Consider the following 23,501-nt stretch of genomic DNA (forward strand, 5'->3'; position numbering starts at 1 on the left):
AATCCACAAGTTGAACCAGTATCCTAGGTGATTCTGATGATTGAGCCTTTAATCTACACCTTGAGAAACATTGATCCAAGGAGCCGTCCTGTTGATTCTGCCTCTAAAATACAATTTATATTTACTATTTTCTTTCTGTTTTCACTGTAACTATGCCCTAGTGTTGGCCCTCACCTGTTTTGCCTAAAGTGTTGAAACAGCGTTTTATGGACCTCTGAGATTGTCTTCTATATATATTTCTCCTCTCCATGCTCCATCCTTTAAAAATGCCAACAAGGTCTTTGACTTAAACCAAAGATATGATCCATATTACTTCTCTTACCAAGTCCCAGTGGTAGTTACTTGATACGATTTGGCTGTGTCCTCACCCAAATCTCACCTCGAATTGTAATAGTCTTCACTTGTCAACGGCGGGGCCAGGTGGAGGTAATTGAATCATGGGGGGCTGTTTCCCCCATACTGTTCTTGTAGTAGTGAATAAGTCTCATGAGATCTGATGGTTGTATAAAGGGGAGTTCCCCCTGCACATGCTGTCTCTTGCCCACTGCCATGTAAGATTTCCTGTTGCTCTTCCTTAATCTTCCACCACGATTGTGAGACCTCCCGTTATGCGGAACTATGAGTCAATTAAACCTGTTTCCTTTATATATTACCTAGTCTCAGATAGGTCTTTATTAGCAGAGTGAGAACAGACTAATACATTACTTATTGAGAAAATTCATCTCAAAATCTTTCTATCATTTTTTCAGTCCTTCTAGATTGTGGGTTCCAGCTCATATACTTCAGCATCATTTGAGTTCCTAGACCTTTTAAAATTCCTTGCACACTCCTGGAGCTTTGTCATAATATGCTGTTTGCTCAACCTGAACTGGTCGAATTTAAATGCCATATTTGCCTCAGAGTCCTATAGCCCTTACCTACTTCTAACTACCCTCCTCATCAGTCAGTCTTTCAGAGTACCCATTTTGGTTTGGGTTATATATCATTATTTATTTATTTGTCTCTTCAGTATTTTACAGTGTGAGGTACACACTCAATTTGTGATCCTAAATAATGCCTTTCACCTTTCTGAACCTGATTTTCTCTGTAAGCCTGAAGGATTAACACATCTTTCAGGACTGATATGCTAAATAAGTGTTTATTTTGAAGAGTGCTGTGTTGTCTGAGTAAATGTTTTCCTTCTTTCCCTCTCTCCTTCTCTCTTTTCAATTTGTTTCCCTTTGCCTTTATCTCTGGGCATTTCTTTTCTCCTTAGTTTCTTGCCTTGCATCTTTCTTTTCTACTCTCTTCTCCTTCTTCTCTTTCCTTCTCCTTAATTTTCTTTCTCTATCTTCCTGAGTTCCATGCAGCAGTGATCACAATGTTTGCCACGTATCTGTTGTTCACTAAAGACAGGAATTTTTTTTTTTTTTTTTTTTTTTTTTTTTTTTTTTTTTTTGAGACGGACTCTCGCTCTGCCGCCCAGGCTGGAGTGCAGTGGCCAGATCTCAGCTCACTGCAAGCTCCGCCTCCCGGGTTTAAGCCATTCTCCTGCCTCAGCCTCCCGAGTAGCTGGGACTACAGGCGCCGGCCACCTCGCCCGGCTAGTTTTTTTTGTATTTTTTAGTAGAGACGGGGTTTCACGGTGTTAGCCAGGATGATCTTGATCTCCTGACCTTGTGATCCGCCCATCTCAGCCTCCCAAAGTGCTAGGATTACAGGCTTGAGCCACTGCGCCCGGCCAAAACAGGAATTTTTTAAGTAAATTAAGTCACATTGGTTATGCAGCTGTCAGAATGAGCCAATATAGCTGGGAAGTTATACTATATTCATACTGTGCATAAACAAACAAGTCTATCCATTATGATATGACCAGTACCTGTACAGAGAAAAGCTTCCATATTGAAGCAGCTCTAATCCTACAGAATTACCATGTTTAAGAGTAACTACTATTGTGCCTAATAATTAGTGAACATTTGTGTTTCTCTTAATATTAGGAACAACAAAACCATATCCTGCTGATATTGTAGTTCAGTTCAAGGATGTATATGCACTGATGGGCCAAAATGTGACCTTAGAATGTTTTGCACTTGGAAAGTAAGTATACTGACACTTTCATTAATATATATAGAAATAGTACCATTTTAGGAAATAAATAATTGTTTAGCTGTAAACATAAAGTAATTGTCTTTTAAGTGTGTGAAACTTTAGCACTGGTATCTTCTGTTTAAAGTCCTGTTCCGGATATCCGATGGCGGAAGGTTCTAGAACCAATGCCAAGCACTGCTGAGATTAGCACCTCTGGGGCTGTTCTTAAGATCTTCAATATTCAGCTAGAAGATGAAGGCATCTATGAATGTGAGGCTGAGAACATTAGAGGAAAGGATAAACATCAAGCAAGAATTTATGTTCAAGGTAGATATATTATTTTAATTTTATATAAATTTCATCAATATTTTATTTAAAACCATTTCCATACTTGAAAAACTACTATATAATGATTAATAGTTTTAAGAACAGTGATATATGTTACATCATGGAGAATGATAAAATATTTCTCATATGTCTAATGAAGTCACAACTATGAGTTATAGAAGTTATGAACTTATTACCAATTGAACCATAGGTAATAGAAATGGATCAATAGAAGTGTTATTGGTAATTTTCAGAATATACACTTAATGTAGTTTGTTTACTCATTTTATCACTGTCTTTTTTCAGTATCTTTTTATTTATAGAAGAAGCTATATGTTATGACTTAAGTCAATGGTTTGCAAACTTAAGCATGCATCAACATCACATGGAGGGCTTGTTAAAACACAGATTGCTGGGCCAAACTCTCAGGATTTTTAATTCAGAGGTCTGTTAAGGGTTCATGAATTTGTATTTTTAACAAATTCCCAAAGGATGCTGCTACTATTGGTCCTGAAGCCACACTTTGAGAACCACTGGTCTAAGGAATCTTTTTTTTTTTTTGACAAAATTATCTTGGCACTAACCTTTCATTTTCACACGTTAAAATAAACTTACATTTGGGAAGAGAGACTTTTTTTCAGGCCACATTGGAAACTTTCCAGACTGAAACTATAATGTTCCACAACATGAACCTCGCAGGTCACAACTAAAGAAACATGGAGGGCTTCCACAGGATTATTCATTTTTAACTCTGGCTACTGTCCCATTTCACTTTCTCCTGTCTCTCCCAAAAAGGAATAAAAAATTTGACAGATTCACCCATACTCTCTAAAAGTGTTGTTTCCATCTCCAGTTTTTCTTCTCTCTTAAATGCACTCCAACATGATTTGCATCTCTACCTCTCCACAGAAACCTTTCTTTTCATCATCACAGACTTCCATATTGCTAAAGCTAATGATCAATTCTCAGTTGTACTTGTTTGATCTAACAGCAGTGGTGGTCACAGTTGGTCCCTCCCTTCTTCATGATTCACTTTCTGTGCTTCATGTCTGCAACCCACTTTGTTATTCATTTCCTTGTATCATCTTTCATTCTCCATTGCCTTTCAACTCCATACCTTTCTAACATTGGCGTGATCAGGGTTCCATCTGTGAACCCCATCTCCATTTCAGTCACTCCCTTTATGATCCCATTCATGATCATGGCTTTAGACACACTCTATACCCTGAATGCTCTAACCCAAACATTTACGCTGAACTTCAGACTTGTATATCCAATGCCACAGTAATGTTAATGTGATAAATATCAAGTGTGCATGAAATGGCCTCCTGAAAGGAAGAAAATTCTAGGTAAGATCCTTTAAACTTTTGAAATAAATCCACCACTTTCTACTAGGTTTCTAAAGCTTATAGACCTGTTTTTATTCAACATATTAAGAAAACTACACTCCAGGTTCTCAACAGAGTAGTATTTTGAACTGTCTAATATCTAAAGCCTTAGAAGAACCAAGGTGACAGAGCACGTATTTATAGCAGGTAATTTAAGATAAATGTTATTTATTCTTTACTAATGCAGCATACTAAGTATTATCTTTAGGTCTGATCACATCACTAGAAGGTGACATAATTAAGCCATATATAGAATGTGTCAATCCAGTTCAATTATTCATTACATGATGTAATAGCAAATGTCTGTGTTGTCCATGTGAGGCCAAGACAGGAAGGGTGCTGATATTCCTGTATTATGTATTGCTAAGATTGTATACAAAATAAAACATCTCTCAATTAACATGAACATATCCACCAATATTTTAAAAAATATCTCCCTATGTTACAGACAAATGTAATGATAAGTGAAAACATGTACTAAATGAGATTATATGTGCTGTAAAATATATAGGTGCACATATGTCTACATGTATAATGTATGCATTATAATGTATATTGTTGATGGTATTTGGTGACATAAAAATGTTTTCTAGTTTTCAAATTTCTAGTATTTTATTATTCGTTAAATGCTTTTTATAAGATGTATATATTGCTTTTGCCATAAAACTATCACAAGTTCCCAGTTTCAAAGAAAATTAAATATTATTCTCCACTCAGGATTCTTTCCTACTACTTCCTTTTTATTTTCTATTAATTTGTTTATCTGCATTTATTTGGACTAGATAACTGAAATAATCAAAAAGACTGTCAAATTGTTAAATATTTTTTTCTTTGGAAAAATTTTAGCATTTTCTCATTTTTATGGATGTTTCTTTAGGTATAAAGTAGATCAGATTAAAGGATGAGACTGAGTTCAATTTTACTAATGCATGGATTTCACCAATCATAGCTACTGTACATAGTTTCCAATATGGAAAGAGTATATTTAGGTGTCCAAGTCATTTTTCTAGCACCACAGTAAGATGTTACAGTGGCCACTAGCTGAAAGTTCCATCAAAATGAAGATACTGTATACCTGAGGGAGTGGGAAAAAAAATCTGAGTCTTTAAAGAAAATGTTAAGAGATGGTGTCATATTGAATTGAGATGTAATTCTTTAAAACCTCAATTGTCATTTTTACAGACTTGAAAGGTTTATGTTATGAGCAGAAAAAGTCAATTATTTTAGTGCTAATTATAACTCAACTTTTCAACAAAACATGATTTACAAATGGAAAAATAATGAGTTATAGTTACCTCCTACTGTAATAACACAGGATTTGCATAGGTTAAACCTATGAAAAGACAAGGCCTATTACTGAATTCGGGATACCTATGCTATCTGATGTATTCTGCAGAATTAGTTTAACTAAATGTAATATTTATACTCTGGAGATTATGATGGATCTTGAGACTTTGATTTAACATTTACAATGTTCCTTACTTTTTAGCATTCCCTGAGTGGGTAGAACATATCAATGACACAGAGGTGGACATAGGCAGTGACCTCTACTGGCCTTGTGTGGCCACGGGGAAGCCCATCCCTACAATCCGATGGTTGAAAAATGGATATGCGGTATGTATGTTCAAGTGCTTTGCTGTTCCTGAGTCCCTGTTCAAGCAGTGTTTCAGGGTGGTCCTGGGATACATTTAGCAGGAGAGACAATAGAGAAAGGGTACTTGGGCCCTGAAATATAAAAGCTTCTGAAAAAAGACAAACAAAAACTGAACATAAAGTATCTTCTTTCAGTTTAAACAACTTTCTGTAATCTTACTCTACCTTCTTTCTCTCTCTCTCCTTATTTTTTCCTTTGTTCCACTTTTCCACCCTCTTCCTACTCATCCATCTCCAATACCTGATATTGTCCTCTTTTTCTTGCCACTATTTTCCTGTACCCCACAGAGACAGAGGTAAGAGTGAAGCTCTAAGTCCTACCTTTGGCCCTGGGGACAAGTAGCAGCAGTGGGATTCTTCTCTACCTTCCCACTGTAATCTCCCAGCTGGTCCAAGAGGGGAAAAGGTGGACTCTCAGCTCTGTAGGATGAATAGAACAAGAGCCTTTGGGCATGGTAAGTGGGTTTTCCTTTCCCATGCCGTGAAAATCCCACTTAGTTCATCTTAGGTAACAGTGGGGGCAGATGAACATAATGTATCTAAATTAAAAGACAACCAAGCCCAGACCTAAGTGAAAGTATTTCTATTAAAGTCCATTGAGAATATGTTTCAATTTTATTCTTTTCAGTATCATAAAGGGGAATTAAGACTGTATGATGTGACTTTTGAAAATGCTGGAATGTATCAGTGCATAGCTGAAAACACATATGGAGCCATTTATGCAAATGCTGAGTTGAAGATCCTGGGTCAGTATCATTTCTAATCTCTGTTAAACATTCATCAAGAAAGTGACATAGTAAAAAAGATGCCGGAGTATCCATAGATCACATTTGATTTCACATTACATTCTTTTATTTACAATGTTAAAAACTTTTAACATGCGCTTGGGAACGAAATGATACGGTTTTTCCTTTCATTGAAGAACATGTAAGTAGGGAGAAAGTAACGCTGTAAACTTTTCTTATGCTGGTTGAATTTCCAACTACATACAAATTCCTGTTTCATGAAATTGCATCATTTTATTTTTAGCTAAGAAGCTGACTTCTATAATAAATTTGAAGGAACATGGAATATCATTGTTTTTAGCATTTTTTAATGATAAAGCACAATTTACACATGCCAATTTTGACAAGTCTTATCCTCTCATATGCCTGGAGACTGAACACTGCCTGAAGAATCACATAACATTGAAGACTGATGTTAAAACACTGCATGTGATCAGCGTCAGATGGGTGTCTGGCACTTCGGGGGCATTCTCAGTCCCCGGGTCTCATACACCACAGTTGCTATTCAAAACCTTTAGGACATTCTGCTGGTCCCTTACTGCACCCTGACTCTCGCTTTTATATTGTATTCTTGTGCTCCATGAAAATTGAAATCTTTTGGCATAAAGTAGTATTATTTCAACTTCCCATCCATCACTCAAAGCTATCTCTTTACTACATTGTCTTTTCAATACTTTTTATCTAGAGAAGAAAGCGTCTCTCCTAAGCAAACATGAAACAATTATTTTACCTCTTTGCTCTATATTCATTCCTTTTCACTTTCCCTGATACTTGATATCAGCAACTATTCATTCTTGTGTGTGTGTGTGTGGGTGTGTGTGTGTGAACATATATCCACCAGCTGCCTCTCTTAGTCATACAGGATTTCTAGTCCTATATGATGCTTAAGCTTTCTTATCTCTTGTCTTTGGTGATTCTGAGCTGTCAAACCTCACAGACCATTTCTTCTCTATCTCCTTCATTGTCACCTTTTTCACCCTCTCCTCTGCCTGGCTAGAAATCTTGTTCTATCCCAGCATTCCATCCCTCTGATCTATTTCATTTCCTTTTCTGTATTCTACATTATTATTCCTGGATTTTTATTTTTATTTTAAAAATATCTAGTTAATTTTTTATTCATTTCCTATTACCTACCAGCGATCCCTTTACTTATATCTCTGGCCCAGATAATTATCCTCAGCTTCAATCTCAATATAAATAATTCCTAGTAGCAATGTTCATTTGGATAACCCCACAGATAATCCAAGCTTAGCATGTCTGCAGCTGAATTCATTATTAATGTCTCCCACCGACACTCACATCTTCTCTTCCTCAAAGATTCTTTGTTCTAAAGAATGGCAGAGTCTACCACATCCCTTCCCCATCCAGTACATCCACTAATCTCCAATTTACACCAGAAATATCTCCCATTATGACTACTTTATTTATATTCATTACAACTACTTTACAAAAGTCTATTTTATTGAGACAGAGTTTCGCCTATTACCCAAGCTAAAGTGCAGTGGTGTGATCTCAGTTTACTGCAGTTTCTGCCTCCTGTGCTCAAGCCATCCTCCCACCGCAGCCTCCCAAGTAGCTGAGACAACAGGCACAGTCCACCACACCCAGCTAAGTTTTGTATTTTTTTACAGAGATGGAGTTTCACCATGTTGTTCAGGCTGGTCCAGAACTCCTGAGTTCAAGCGGTCTGCACACTTTGGCCTCCCAAAAAGTGTTGGAATTTACAGGCATGAGCCACTGTGCCTGGCCCTAAAGTCTTACTGTATTATGTCCTTTTCATGTTATTTGAAAGAGTTGTCACGAAGTCAAGTCATATTGTAAGTAGTGAATTCAGGAAGTCAGGCTTTTTCTTCTAGCATTAGTTACTGAAAAGATAAAGCAATGACTCAATGCGGCCACTTCTATTCTTACTGCACCTAAAGAAAACTCTTCAAAACATTGGTATCACTACAAATTGATTGACACTAAAAGAGAATGATAGAAAATGAGAGAGTTATGATAAAGAATTAAAGAAAACTATTCTCAATAAGTTAAGGCCATCTTAATTTTAACATTCCCAGCCACTTATTAATGCTGAGGATCATACTCTATTTCTTCCTCCCTATGGCCTAAATGTTCCGATAATATATTTACTGTAGTTACTTGGGTATCAAGCAAGCACAAGCTCAGATGTCTTTGGTACAAAGGAATAGAAAATCATTGTGACTCTTAGAGGGGAAGTCAGTTTGAATTCTGTCCCAAATGTAAATTTTATTTTCTGTTAAAGTTCATATCTTCATTTGTTTCAAAAGAGAAGTATAAAAACACCTCAGCTCAGACTGAAAGATGTCTATATATTTAGCCTAGAATTGCCAAATCATTTAATGGCTATTAATATAATTAGCAAACTGAGCAATTTGATCCTCCCCAGATCAATAGCTCTGGACATGTTTAAATTTGTCTCAATCTATTCTATTCTTGTTTTTTATACTCTTATGAACAGTGCTTCTCCCTTCCTCTCTTGGGTTATTTAGTTAATTCATGTGTTCATCCAGCAAATATTTATTGAGCACTTACTCTACACCAGATGCTATTCCTTTAATAGGCTCATATACTGCAATAAAGAACCAAAGAGATAAGAAATGCATCGTGCCATCTTCTCAGTTAAGAAGAAGAATATCCCCTTATTTTTGCCACTTCCAAAACATACATAGGAATGCAGTCTAGATCCTGTTGTTAGAAATTCAAATATTAGATAAATCTGAAGTCATTTAAAGGACCACACCAAATCAACTATTTCACTGAAATCTAAACTGATTCAAGGAAAATCCCTATTTTTAGATGAATTTTGGTTTTTAAAATATAATCCTATTAAATTTTCTTTCATGTTTTAGAAGCAATATGTCATGTCACACAAAATGTTTATTGAGCCTACACAAAATACTCACTACTGTGTTAGGTGTACAACATAGGTTGGTTGCTTACTAATTTATTTATTGCCAATTATCATAATCCAGACTAGCGAAACAATGGAATAGAATGAATCTTTGCCACAAAAAAATGGCTTCTTCATCAGCAGCAGTGGCCGTATCTAGGAGCACATTAGAAGTGCGGAATCCCAGGCTCACCCCAGACCTGCTGCATGGACACTTTAAAAAGATCCCCAGGTGATTTTAATACAAAGATAAATTTGAGAATGACCAGACCAGAGGATGAAGAGTCAAAATCCAGATGAAGATATGCTTAGGCCTAGAAAAGCCTCCAGAAAGTACACCGTTACAGATGATTGTAATGTGTTGAAATACATGGATGAAATCTCTTTGGAGTCTGCCCAGGGAAGAGGAGAGTGAGCAGTGGATTAAATGTGGGGACCTTGAGGAAAGTTAGAGCATACCCTCAAGGGAGTAACTTTTAAAAAACTCTATATTCTGTTCTGATAATTATTGTTCTGTACTTGGAGGTAAGGATGAACTACAAATGATCATATACTCCTTAATTAGTTTATTAGAACCATTATTCCCATAGCTGTTTATAGATAGATCCTGAAAGTAGGGATCCAGTTATTTTGGCATTTTGCAGAGTATTTGCATACAGGTGATGCTCAGTAATCGTATAAAGAAGGAGAGACTGCATTGTTTAATCAGAAGCACATGCTTTGGAAACAGAAGCACCTAGATTCAAATGTGACTCCCACTTGTTACTACCTGTGGCACCTTTGCTGAATTAGATAATCCTAATAGATTTCAATTTTCTCATTTATAAACTGGGTATAGTTCAGTCAACATGTGGTTTAGAGGATTGATTAGGACCATATGTCAGTGTGTATAATGCTGGTCAATTTTCTTCAGCCTTTCACTTTACTTTCCTTGTGGAATTGAGTCAAAGCAACGGAATTCAGTGTTAATTTTAAGGTAAGTGTGTATAAAACATTTTATTGAAATTAAAGTTATTTAGTTATTGAGACAGGGTCTCACGGTGTTTCCCAGGCTGGAGTGCAGTGGTGCGATCACGGCTCACAATAGCTTTGATCTTCTAGGTTCAGGTGATCCTCCACCTCAGCCTCCTTGATAGCTGGGACTGCAGGCATGCACTAACATTTCCAGCTAATTTTGGGTATTTTAGGTAGAGATGGAGTTTCACCGTGTTATCCAGTGCACTCTCAAACTCCTGGGCTAAGCCATCTGCCCACCTCAGCCTCCAAAAGTGCTGGGATTATAGGTGTGAGCCACCATGCCTGGACTCTAATTAAAGTTTCTAATAATCAATTCAGTGATCATCAAGAACTGTACATTGGAATTGGGTGAATTTTATAAGTCAAAGTTATTAAATAAAAGTTACAAAGCATTAGGTATAGAATGCCTATTGGTGATAGCTGATCATATTTACTGAGATTAATCCTTTCCATTAACTATTAAAGAAGAATAAAAGATTCTACAACACAGAAGCAATGTTTAGGCTTTACAAACGGAAAGAGAAAAATAACAATTTGTTTTCTTTTTAGCGTTGGCTCCAACTTTTGAAATGAATCCTATGAAGAAGAAGATCCTGGCTGCTAAAGGTGGAAGGGTGATAATTGAATGCAAACCTAAAGCTGCACCAAAACCAAAATTTTCATGGAGTAAAGGGACAGAGTGGCTTGTCAATAGTAGCAGGTCAGTGCTGAAACTAGAAATCCAATTGCAATAAACTGTTTGAAAAAGTTTGTTTTATAGAAGACTTATTTATATGTGAATAATGAAAATGTTGTTTGCTCTAAATTATTTTTTTTCACAGCAGATCCTGTAGTTCTAAGATGGAATAGAAATACCTATCCCTGTCAGTATCTATTATAATGAAGGTTCAATTAACAGGACTCTGTAATGTATAAGGAGTTTAGAAAATTGAAGCTCAGAGGTGTTTTTTGTTGTCTTGTTGTTATAAATTGCCCAATGTCACACAGTTAATAAACAATGGGAAATAAAATAGGATCTCTCTAACATATTTTCCCCCAATATAGGCATCTATATCCATTCATATTCAACTGAATTTTATGCAATTAGTCTATTAAATATTTTTGTAGAAAAATAAAAAAGTGATTTCAAAGTGCAAATAATCTCTTCCCATCTTGAAATGAACAAGATGTTATCATCATCTTCCTTATAAGTGAACAATCTACCAATGTTTCGGTGGTTTGGGGACAAGATGAAAAAGCAGTGAACAACTTATATAGATTATTTGTGTAAAAGCTACACTGAACAGTTTGTATGTTTCCTAGAAGAAGTAATATTGAGTGCAAAAATTAGGAGGAGGAGAAAGCCAGAACGGGAAATGGGAGGGATGGGACATGGGCGTTGGCTTTGGGGTGTATTCCAGAACGTGAGGGCAGCATGCACAAAGACCCTGTGGTGAGAAGTTTAGAATGTGTAAGAAATTGCAGAAACTGAAATCAGTGTGATTTGTCTTTAGAGGAAAATGGAGGAGACTTTTAAGAGATGAGACATAATAAACCAGATCATCAATGACAAAATTTTCTATGCTAAGGGTCTTGGGCTTCATCTAAGAGTAATGGAAATCTGTTTAAAGTCTTAAACAGGGGAGGGCTAGGATGACTTTTGTCATTTGAAAGACAATCATTAATCAAGTGTAGAAAATACATTATTTTCTTCACAGTAACCCAATAAAGTAACATGGGAATTATCATCCATATTTTGATGTGTCTAAAGCTTGGTAAAGTTAAAGTGACCTTCTGAAAAAATATATTGATGTTATCCAAACTAGAACTTGAAGTTGTAAGACACTGATATGAATTGAGAATATGCCAATACAGCCCTCTTATTAGGATGAGCACAGGCACAGCTGTTTATGGAATGGGGGAAGAGGGCAGGGACATCAGGGGCTTCCCTGAACACATTAACTTTTAAAGTTAATATGTTTGACCTAAGAATTGTTAAGATTTTAACAAGAAGTGTTAAAGGAAAAGTCCATTTGTTCAATTTGCTGACATTAATGTTCAGACAATGAGCAATGTGGAGACCATGATCAAAGGGCAGCTGCACGTGTAGGTGCGTACTCCTTCCACAACCTAGGGCAGGGCATTCTGCATTGGACAAACCATTAGTTCTCCTCCTTGATAATAAAATATTTTTCTGATTCTGATGACGACCCACGTCATGGACCTCTTCAACTAAGGATTTCGCAGAACTATGTTTCATGGACTTGTTTTTCCTAAATATCAATATGTGTTCAAAAAAAGAAGAGAAAGATCTAGCTCCTGAAATTTTAGTTTGATTGTGTTATATTTTTAAAGCCTTTGAAATCAAATTGCATTATTTCCTTGATGAAAGAGTCTATAAATCTAATTTTTACTTAGTACTTTAACCCATTAATATCTCAGTGTAAATACCATTTTATAATAGATATAGTATTCATATGCAAATATATTTGAATTGTAAAATGATACATATAAAAAGCTAAACATAAAAATTTTGGTGTTTATTTTGAAAAAGAATACCCAAGGACTAACTAAATATTGGTCTTTAAGTATAAATATAATCTTATTCTTCTGAATGTAATTATAAAAACCATTTCCACGTAACTAAGTTCTTTCTGTATCTGGTTAGTGGCCTAAAGAGTGGTTTCTGTGATACTTGGGAGAAGCTATGTATCTTGATAAATGGTAATTAGGTTATCATTTTATGATTTTATTTTTGGCTCAAATGATATACTTTCCGCAGCAGAATTTCTTTGTAATTAACAGAATTAAGTTAGTTGCTAATTTAAATTCAATGGATTGCTATTAGCTCTAAAGTCACTTTTATTTAAACCACTTATAGGAAGGGATCTCCGTTAGTCTTTTCTACTCCAGAGGTTATTCTGGAGCAATTTTGGCAATAATAAGTGACCAATTGGTTAAAGACCAGATTGTTCCTAGTTTGTTTAACACCTGATCTATATATCATAGTATCTGGAAATAAGGATACGATCTTGAGAGTTTAATCTATATTACTTTAAGAATAAGGATAATTATTACAAAAAAATCAGGTTTTCTAAATATTTTTATTAAAAAATAATTTTAATCTCAAGGGAAATGTACCTGAAAGTATAAATGAGATGAATGACACATGGAATTTTGTATACCCTTTAAAGATGGTAAAGATCAGTCGAAAACTAAGTAAGCTAAAAATATTAGCGTGATTTAAGAAAGAAACATGATTGTTTTTTCCACTGCTACTTGATTATAATTTTTGTTGTGCTTCTTGAAAAATAATTAAATGAGAGGGATGTGGGAACTTGGCTGAGGACTTACACTAGAGCTTAGTGAGAAAAAGCATGACCCATTAGTATTGATATTGTACGAATGTGTGTCCTCCAAGAGGCTGACGCCAGGAAGACTAGCTATGTAAGAAATTAATTAATGGCAATGCATGGGAGGGAAAATAGAGAGGAAGCTGGTGGAGGCTTGGAAAAGTATTTTACTGAGATACAGGTCTGATCCCAGATGAAGGACAGAGGGAAGGAAGGAAAAAATATTGTGCTGAAGTGACTTGGACTGCACTGTACTTCTAAGAGAGTACGGTAATGCCACTGGAGAGGCTTCCAGTCAAAAATGTGTATCAAAGGAGTTTGCTGTCTTCCAGGAGCAGGCCCGGTTTAAAATTTCTCCTGTGATCAGTCATTGGCTGAGAACAGTCTGTGGAATGTGTGACTTTGAATAAACACAGTGATGGATTTCTGAGTAAGCGTCTGGGACAGAGAATAAATTATACTCCTCAGAGTTGGAGAAAGAGGAATACTCTCAGAGCTTCCATGATCTTAAATAATTAATTTTATCGTTATATTATTTTGATACTTCATTTCTCCTTCAACAACTAAAAGTATTCTGAAATGAGCTTCAAGTCAGGACTGGATTGTTCACGAAAGGAAAGGAAATCCTGGACTATAATATTAGTGGAAATTTTGATATTTTCTTGTATGAAGATTTTTATCAATAAGGTAGACAAAAATAGGTTTTTTTTCTTTTATCAGATTTTGCCCTTAAAATGGATATATGTTTGCATGTTTTGTGCAAACTTTAAAAGATAATTTAGGTTTGAAAATGATCCATTTGAAGAAAGTAAAAAAAATCCAATGACAGGCAATTCAGTATTTAATCTAAGTGTGAGATTCTATACAATAAAACTTGGTGAATTTTTCATCTCCATCCCCTGGGGAAGAGGCTGACATGCAGGGAAATATGTGTAGTATGAAAGACTTAGTTTCTGTTCAAAGATGAATTTCCTAAATATTAATTTGTTCCAGAAGTTGTTACTAAGGGAGGTTGTAAAATATTTTTTAAAGTTTCTAAAAATAAAATATGTTTATATTTCTCTGTAGCCATGGAAATGGCAATCTGTCCTCACCTCCTAGTCTGAATTGAAGTCCTGAGGTTACATTTCTGGGAGACCTGGGCTCATTTCTTTCAGGCCTATGACTGATTTCAGCCTGTCCTGTAGTGGAAGGTCAGTTAGAAGACTATGGCAATAGTTCAAGAAAAAGATGAAAGTGGATTTCCAAAACAAATTGTCAATGATGAGAAAAAATATTATAACTAAAGGCTAGAATTTTTCAACTTACAAAAATGTCTGTGGTCGCATGATTTATATGGAATATAATAATTGAAAAATATTAGTGTTTGCAATCTAAGACATAATGTATTTTACTAAATCAGGTTTGTGAATTATATGTATTTTTATTTCACTAGAATACTCATTTGGGAAGATGGTAGCTTAGAAATCAACAATATTACAAGGAATGATGGAGGTATCTATACATGCTTTGCAGAAAATAACAGAGGGAAAGCTAATAGCACTGGAACCCTTGTTATCACAGGTAAGTTAATGTTTGAGGGTGCTTAATTTCTAATGTATTAAAAAAACATGTGATTCAGCACTAAGCATCTAAACAGTCAATGTATTTATAAATTTCTTCTTCAAAAGAATTTCAGGCAAGTTTCTTGCTTGATGATATTGTTCTTGGAATTTGGGTATGAAAACGTCTTATTATTTTGCACAAATAAATATATATTGGTTTTTATTATTTTAATATACCAGATAATATGGTGTCTTATATCTTCTTGAGTTGTGCTTTACTTATCTATTTAAAAATATATAGATCCCACGCGAATTATATTGGCCCCGATTAATGCCGATATCACAGTTGGAGAAAATGCCACCATGCAGTGTGCTGCGTCCTCTGATCCTGCCTTGGATCTCACATTTGTTTGGTCCTTCAATGGCTATGTGATCGATTTTAACAAAGAGAATATTCATTACCAGAGGAATTTTATGGTATGTGTTTTAAGTTTCATCTTATTAACACCCCAGTGATTCCTATGTCTGCATTGAAAGTTCTATTACTATAATATTTTATATGATCTTCGTTTTTCATGAGACCAAAAAGCAGGCAAGAAAGCTTTTTGTGGTTCTCCTTATATTAACTGTTGTACTGCTAAATCTTTCTAAAATGGCTAGCCTTGAGGATTTTGGTAGAAGTATCAATCAATTAATATTAATTGGGCTTTAGGTATGATTCCCCCTTAATTTTAATACAATTTTACATTGATGTGTATTATGTCAGTATATATGTGCCCTTGGTTCTAGTGCCTTCGTTTTTACTTTGAATGAAGAGCATAGAACTTAATCTTTGTTATAATGATGACCTTAAGGCATTTAAGTTATGATTTAAGAGTAAGAAAGACACAATTACATATGTTGGAGAATTTGGAGAATTCATTTATGTGATTTGAAAAGGGTTAAATGGCTATATTTTAAGAATTAAAAAGTGTTACATTCTACAAGCCCTATAACTAAACATAGTGATATAGAGAGTCAAGGTGTAGAAAGAAATAAAATAGAGGAAAAAGATTGGGAAGTAAGGCATGCAAAACAACTTGTATAGGGACATCGTTGGTGTCTTGGTAGGCTGTCTAGGTTACAATGTATTTAAAAAGTAAATCAATCACTGGCCCTACCAGCCTCTTTAGAAAAGCAAACATTTGGAAGACTAAGGACATATTTAGAACATAGGCATAATTAAGAAAACTTATTTTAGAAGTCAGTTACTAATATAAAAAAGAAGCACGAATGAACTTAGTAGGACATTTAAGATTGTTTAAGTCCCATAAAATCTGAAGATTGATATGTACACATTATCGTATTATGCGTTCATATTGTCCAGCTATGTTTTTAGCTTTAGAGGAGTTTTAATTTAACTGATCTAGCTACAACTGTACACCTCTAGTGTCCACCTACCAATCCCCAATCCTCTTTCAGTTTCTGAACCAAAATTATATTTTAAAGAATAACAGTTGTGAATTGGCAGGGAACTGTAAATTTTGTATTTTGACATTATACCAGGTAATATATTTTCCTTATAGATCTGAAACTATTTTGCATATGCCCAAAATTAGTCAAATTGGCACCAAAATCTCCAATACTTTATTTAAATTGTATTTTATTTTGCAAGAAAAGTAAATACAACTCGGGTTTTATTCATTTTAAGGGAAAAAAGTGAGCTAAACAGGGATCTTACTTTCACAAAAAGTAGCCTTCTGAATTTGAAAGAATTATCTTTGGTGTTATAAATTGAATAATTTCAAAAGTAAAGTCTAGAAATTCCACAACTATAGTTTATAAAGTAGTAACTAATAGCTGCAATGAAGTCTATGTAAATAAATTTGCAGACAAAAATTGCCCTCATTAAACTGAAATTTCGTATTTAGAGCTAATTTATATTCTTTAACATACCAGTTACATTGTGCTGTTAGATGTAAATAACGACTGCAAAAAGAAAATGATAAAAAGGAATTTAAAGAGAAAGAAAAATGGAGCCCAGTCACTTAAAAAAACAAAAAACAAAAAACAGTAAAACAAAGAAATAACTGGAATACTAATTAGGAAATAAATAATAAATTAGACCATAAAAATGTAAATGACCTTATGGCCACTTACTGCACATTCTCCCTTTTCAGATGATAGCTGCAGAGATTCACATAGTTGCCCCCTCAGCTAAACCAGAGTAGAGTCCTGACCGCAGGCCCAATCTCAGGACTCACCCGCTCAGGTTTCAGTTCATTCCATCAAATCATGATCTGACAGTGGGAGCAAACCTACTCAGCTGGCTTGATATGCATCTTAATTGAATCAGAATATCAAATGCACATGTTTAGCACTTTGTGGATGGACAGAAGCATTCAATTATCTCGATTTTTAAAAAGCCCGGATAAGAATCATTTTAAAATAAATAGTTAAACTGAATTCTGTCTTTCAAACCAACACAAGACTAATGAAGCTTTCCCTGGCACCTTCCTTCTCGTTTAAGGCAAACTAGAAAGTTAAACTTCACTGCTCAATATGCCATGCAAAATTTAAGTAAAAACACTATAAATATGTGATCCTCCTTTTAGAAGAGGGTCCTGGAAGCTAGTAATTGCTTCTAGGACTGTTAATAGATCATTCTCAAAATAAGTGGCTCCTCCTATCAAAAGCTTAGTGTGTGTATATATATATGTTTCCTAAATAATGATTTGGTGTTTTAGGTAGTTCTCCCAATATTTCAACAATTGAATAGCATTTGTTCATTAAGAATACGTACTAAGCACATGCTATAAGCAGACACATTTGTAGGCACTAGGGTAAATAAAACACTGAAATAGACACAGACACCAGCCCAAAATAAACCAATGATACCCTGAGAGTTTAAGATTCAGATGTAAATGTTTATTTGGTAGCTATTACAGTTAACAAAACCGATGTAATTAACATGTTTTAACAATTTTCATTGCTAAAAATTAATACAGGATGTTCTGACTAATAATAAAAAAGAATAGGGAAATCAAATTTTAAACTTTTTATTTCAAGAACCTAAGTTTTTGTTTTCCAATTTAGTTTCAATAAATTGAAGTCAATCAAGTATGCACTGATTTTAGCTTGCTATTCTTGATTTAAACCACTAAGGGGCAACATTGTATAAGGATTCAAATTTCACAGTCTGGTGTAATTTGGGACTTTCGTTTCCTTCATGAAATTAAACAAATGCATCTGCTCATACTTATTAATAAATTGTGAGATTATAGGTGATTTTAAAAAGTCTTCTTTATACTTTTTCTAATTAAAGTTATGTAATTATTAGGAAAAATGTAACTATACATTTTTAAAGATGTATATTTCTTTTCTTTTTTTTTTTTTTTTTGAGATGGAGTCTCGCTCTGTCGCCCAGGCTGGAGTGCAGTGGCCGGATCTCAGCTCACTACAAGCTCCGCCTCCCGGGTTCACGCCATTCTCCTGCCTCAGCCTCCCGAGTAGCTGGGACTACAGGCGCCCGTCACAGCGCCCGGCTAGGTTTTTGTATTTTTTAGTAGAGACGGGGTTTCACCGGGTTAGCCAGGATAGTCTCGATCTCCTGACCTCGTGATCCACGCGTCTCGGCCTCCCAAAGTGCTGGGATTACAGGCTTGAGCCACCGCGCCAGGCCGTATATTTCTTTTAAGAGTTTAATAGGAACACCAAAAAAGCAAAAATTACACTGTCTTTATATTTAGTGATCCTATTTTATGTAAAACTCTTTAGGATTAATTTGTTTTTTAATGTAACTTTCAATTTTAACGCAGTAAATGCACACCTAGTACTGATTATAGAAAAACACTAAGGAGTTAAACATCTAAAATTTTCCTGAGTATATTAATATGTAATAATTGTCAGTAGATGTTCCACTGGAACTTGAACTTATACATGGGGGGTGTTAAAAGTACAAGCTCGAAGCAGAAATTTAATAAATGTGAGGTTTTGATACAATAAGATATTAAAACAGTTTATCTGCCATTATTTTATTTTGTTGATGTTATATTGCAAATGATCATCAATTTTTCAAGTCCAGTTATAAAGTGGCTCCTGTTTTGGCTTTCTAATTCAATAGCTACTTAATCCCTTAGAGTAAATACAAATAGCAGAGCCATTTTATTTATTCATTTAATTTATGACTTTTCTTGTTCCAGAGAAGACTTAAGACAATCTATCAAAAATACAAATTTTAAATATCTCATTTTATTCTTCTTTCAAGGTGGCACCTAACCTGTAGAATTTTTCAGTAGCCCTCCATTTTTGACATTCATTTTGTGTCATTAACAACATTAGCTGCTTAGAGTCATTATCTTTATTACATGAGTTTCTAAAAATTTCCAGTTCTGGAGATTGTCACTATTTCATTCGTATATATATATGCATACACACACACACACACATATATATATATATTACTCTTATTACAAATACATGTTAAAATTGTAATACTGTGGGACATTATTGCCTGTCTTTTATGAATTCATAAATATCATTTGAATTGTTCAGAAATTCTGTTACAAACCAACCTGGGCTTTAGGCTTCATTTTCTCACCTCTTATTTGGTGACCCTGATCCAGGGATTAAAATTCTCTAAGCCTCTGAATTTCCCTCTGTAAAACATGATTAATCATTCACTTACTTCATTCAGGTTACTTCATTGAGTTTGCAAAACTAGTTACTTCATGAAAGAGTGCATATAAAGACTTGGCACAGGATCTGGTATATAATGATTGTTAATACTTTCTATAATAGAGCAATCATCCCCAACTGGAAATTCTAGAAGCTTTTGCTAGTTTTTGTTTTGTTTTTGTTTTGGGTTTTTTTTTTTTTTTTTTTTTTTTGAGCCACAGATCTCATTTTTCACAATTTAATACTTGCACTACTTGCTGTGCTGGATACTTAGACTGAGACCAAAAAACAAACAAACAAAAACAAAAAACCGGGTATTTCATTGCTGAGGACGGTGAAGAGGTAATAATAGTTACCATTTATTGTGGGCTTACTGTTTAGTCAGAATTGGGTTAAATGTTTTTCACATATTTCTCAGTTGATCTTCACAGAAATCCTCTGTGGAGTGCATATTATTGTGATTTTCTCAGTTTCCAAAGTGAGGAAAGTGAGCATTAGAAAAATTGAGTAACTGGTCCCATGTAATCATACAAGTCGCTAGTGGCTAACATGATTTGAAGCCAGGTGGCCTGACTGCCAACCCTGTAATCTCCACCACTTCGATTCTTCATCTTTTGGTTAATGTTCACGTCTGTGAAATAATTCTCCCCTAAGTGTTTGATGTTCTACAAGACAGTACTGTTCAACTTACATTTTATTCTCTAATCTGGTTTAATGAACCTTGTATGCTCACCATATTGCCCAAATTACTTCATTCTCCCTTCACTGTTAGCCGCCTTTGCAATACACTGTAAGTCATGTCTACACAGTTTCAAGTGGTCTAACTGTAAAGTTCCTGGCAATTCCTATTGATCCCCTGTAGATAGTTACACTGGGTGTGCGTTTGCAGGTATGTGTGTGTGCATTTTTTCTGAGTGCATAGGCAATACCACTCAAGAGAGAAGAAGATTTCTTACCCAAAGGTTTTCCTTTTTTAAAGAAAAATTGTATTAAACATATCAAAAAACGGTCTTTAGATTTTAGAAATATGTATTTAAAACTAGATCATGCTGTGATCTTGTGCAGAAATTGTTTCTGCAAGACAAGCAAAAAGGAGAGGAAAAATGATAAAACAGAAGTCAGTTTGTTATTTTTTAAATATTTGTCTCTATTCACTATTTTTGTTTTTGCTGTTGTTTTTGTGGGTTTTTATTTTATTTTATTTTGAGACAGAGGTTAGCTCTTGTTGCCCAGGCTGGAGTGTAATGGCGTGATCTCGGCTTACTGCAACCTTTGCCTCCTGGGTTCAAGTAATACTCTGGCCTGAGCCCCCCAAGTAGCTGGGATTACAGTCACCCACCACCATGCCTGGCCAATTTTTTGTATTTTTAGTAGAGACGGGGTTTCACCATCTTGGCCAGGCTGGTCTCGAACTCCTGACCTCGGGTGATCCACCCACCTCAGCCTCTCAAAGCACTGGGGTTACAGGCATGAGCCACCACACCCAGCCTCTATTTACTGTTGAACAAGAAGGTTAAGATTATCCAGAATTATGTGGGAGAAAACAAGGATAGTTGGGCAATAATCCTTGGTAAGAATCAGATTTGAGCCGAAAAAAATCAGAGAAGGAGACTAGGCAGCCACAAGGAGATCGTGGAAGCCCTGAAGCTTTGTAACTTTGGTCCCGTGTGGAAACATTTTTGGTTATCACAACTGTAGAGAGGGGTGTGTGTGTGTGTGGGGGGGTGTATTTTAGGTACCTGTTTAGCTGTTAAATATCCTATAATGCACAACACAGAGTCCAAAAACAGAATATTATCTGGCCCAAGTTATCAATAGAACCAAGATTGAGAAATGTCCTCAAGAAAGATATTGAAGAAGAGACTTAGCAATACTGGGACTGGCCACCGCAAGGTTTTAAGCATGATGTATTGGAAACAAAGAGATGTTATATTGTTTTGAGCATCTGAGAGTATTGGGGACACAAATAAAAATAAACTAAAATTTTTAAAATGTATATCCAAAATAGTTTAAGTAGTAGAGGATAGTGGATATGTGCTTCTTGAATTTAAGACTCTTAAATTTTGATGAGCAGTGGAAAAGAGGGAGAAATACATAAAAAAAAAAAAAAAAAAAAAAGTTCAGGCTCCTGGCATAGTCTTGTGACCACAAAAGATACAAAAGCATTCGGCCCATGTCAAATTGCTCTATTTTCCTTATCAATAATTAGTTTGAAAGGAGATAGATAATTAGATAACTCTATTGTACTTTATTCTGTATGAATATATAACTTTTCTGATCTCTTTTTTACTACCTTAATAAACCTATACTGATACCTAACTGCTATATTTTATTTGCTACTTTCCAGTGGTAAACGAAGGAAGGTATCTATGTTCCTGGGTGTTTTTTTTAGTTGGGCTAGCTTCTTTTAAGATCATCACACTTCCCATGCATAGACCATGTTAGCTGATGTCACTGTCTAGCCTAGCTTCTCATAGTCCTTACTAAGCATTTGTTGATAAGAATGTGAGGTGAATGGAATTAAGCATATATATAATATATATATAAAATATATATTATACATTATATATTATATATAAAGCATATATTATATGTTATATAATATAAAATATATACATATAGGCTTTGAGGGATCTGCCAAAATTTATCAAAATTTAAGGACACATCTTTTACATAGAACTCCACACATATTTAAGAGCCTCCACATTGCTTATTCTGGCTTTTTTTGCTTGTAAAACAGACAATAAAAAGAGGGATAAATAAACCTGTAGAATGTTGGTGTCTTAAACATTTTATGAGTTTACATGGTGTTTGATGTTTTATTTACAGCATACTAGAAATATGCTACTTTGTTATTAGCGGTTGCAGTCCTAAAAAACTATCTAATTTTTTCACTTTGTGCTTAAGAACAGAGCATGATCTAAAGATTTGGACATTTGCTCCGGTTTTGCCACTGACGAGTTATATGACACTGGGCAAAACAGTCACTCTGAGCCTCAGGCTTCTCCTCTGTCACATGAAGAGTTTGGGCTACATCAAAAATTTCCAAAATCAACAGTAAAAAAAGATTTTTAGCAGCAAAATGCTTTTTGGAAAGACAATTCAAATCAGAACCTCAGCATATAAACAAAAGATGGAAATGAGATTGCTCTGAAGATGAAATTGTGTGTGTGTGTGTGTCTGTGTGTATTTGTGTGTCTGTGGAGCATACTACATAGCCAAGACCCTTATCCACAGGGTCTCTCACTTCCTCTTATCTCCAAAATGCCCATTCTAATCACTTGTTTCTACAAAGTGGTCCAAGAAGACTTTTAGAACTCTAAAGCTACTGGGAACCAATTTGAAAACCATATAATGATACATGAGTTGTATTTCAACTCTAAAACATAGGATCCAAATCAAAGGCATTGATGTTTTTGTCCCATCATTCAAAATGCTTAGGAGAAACCTCAAAGAAAATGGTCTTTTGAGTTTTCATTTAAAATGGCCACCTGATCAAAATTGGACTCTTCAGGTGTCACTCTCATTGTTTATTCCATACAAAAATAGCCAAATTTAGAGATTTTCAACACTTCTACTCTTAATATATATGCAAACTCACTCTTAGTAATTATCTTAGTAGTCTTAGAAATTATCCTGGACAACTTACCTTATTTTTTGTATATCCAATGACATCACTTCACTTTAATAAAGTTGTTTTGTCATTTTGTTTATTTTTTTGACTCAATATTGATGAATTACTTCAAATAACACTAACAAAAACTAGATAACATTAGAGAATTACTGTTAATTATGTCATGTGTGAAAATGGTTTTGCA

The 23,501-nt window shown here is 34.9% G+C and overlaps 1 protein-coding gene across 10 annotated transcripts in view; it reads left to right on the forward strand.

The window, feature by feature from the left end:
- Positions 1-23,501, forward strand: part of CNTN1 (contactin 1) — a 393,567-nt gene that overhangs the window by 248,751 nt on the left and 121,315 nt on the right. For all 10 annotated transcript variants that reach the window (XM_045365082.3, XM_005570587.5, XM_074006605.1 and 7 more), the window contains 7 exons: positions 1,977-2,076; positions 2,213-2,394; positions 5,272-5,396; positions 6,064-6,181; positions 10,701-10,851; positions 14,919-15,046; positions 15,329-15,504. In XM_045365082.3, the coding sequence (XP_045221017.2) occupies positions 1,977-2,076; positions 2,213-2,394; positions 5,272-5,396; positions 6,064-6,181; positions 10,701-10,851; positions 14,919-15,046; positions 15,329-15,504 (980 nt within the window). The remainder of the gene's footprint in view (positions 1-1,976; positions 2,077-2,212; positions 2,395-5,271; positions 5,397-6,063; positions 6,182-10,700; positions 10,852-14,918; positions 15,047-15,328; positions 15,505-23,501) is intronic.

Source organism: Macaca fascicularis, chromosome 11, assembly GCF_037993035.2.
Source record: "Macaca fascicularis isolate 582-1 chromosome 11, T2T-MFA8v1.1".
NCBI lineage: Eukaryota > Metazoa > Chordata > Mammalia > Primates > Cercopithecidae > Macaca > Macaca fascicularis.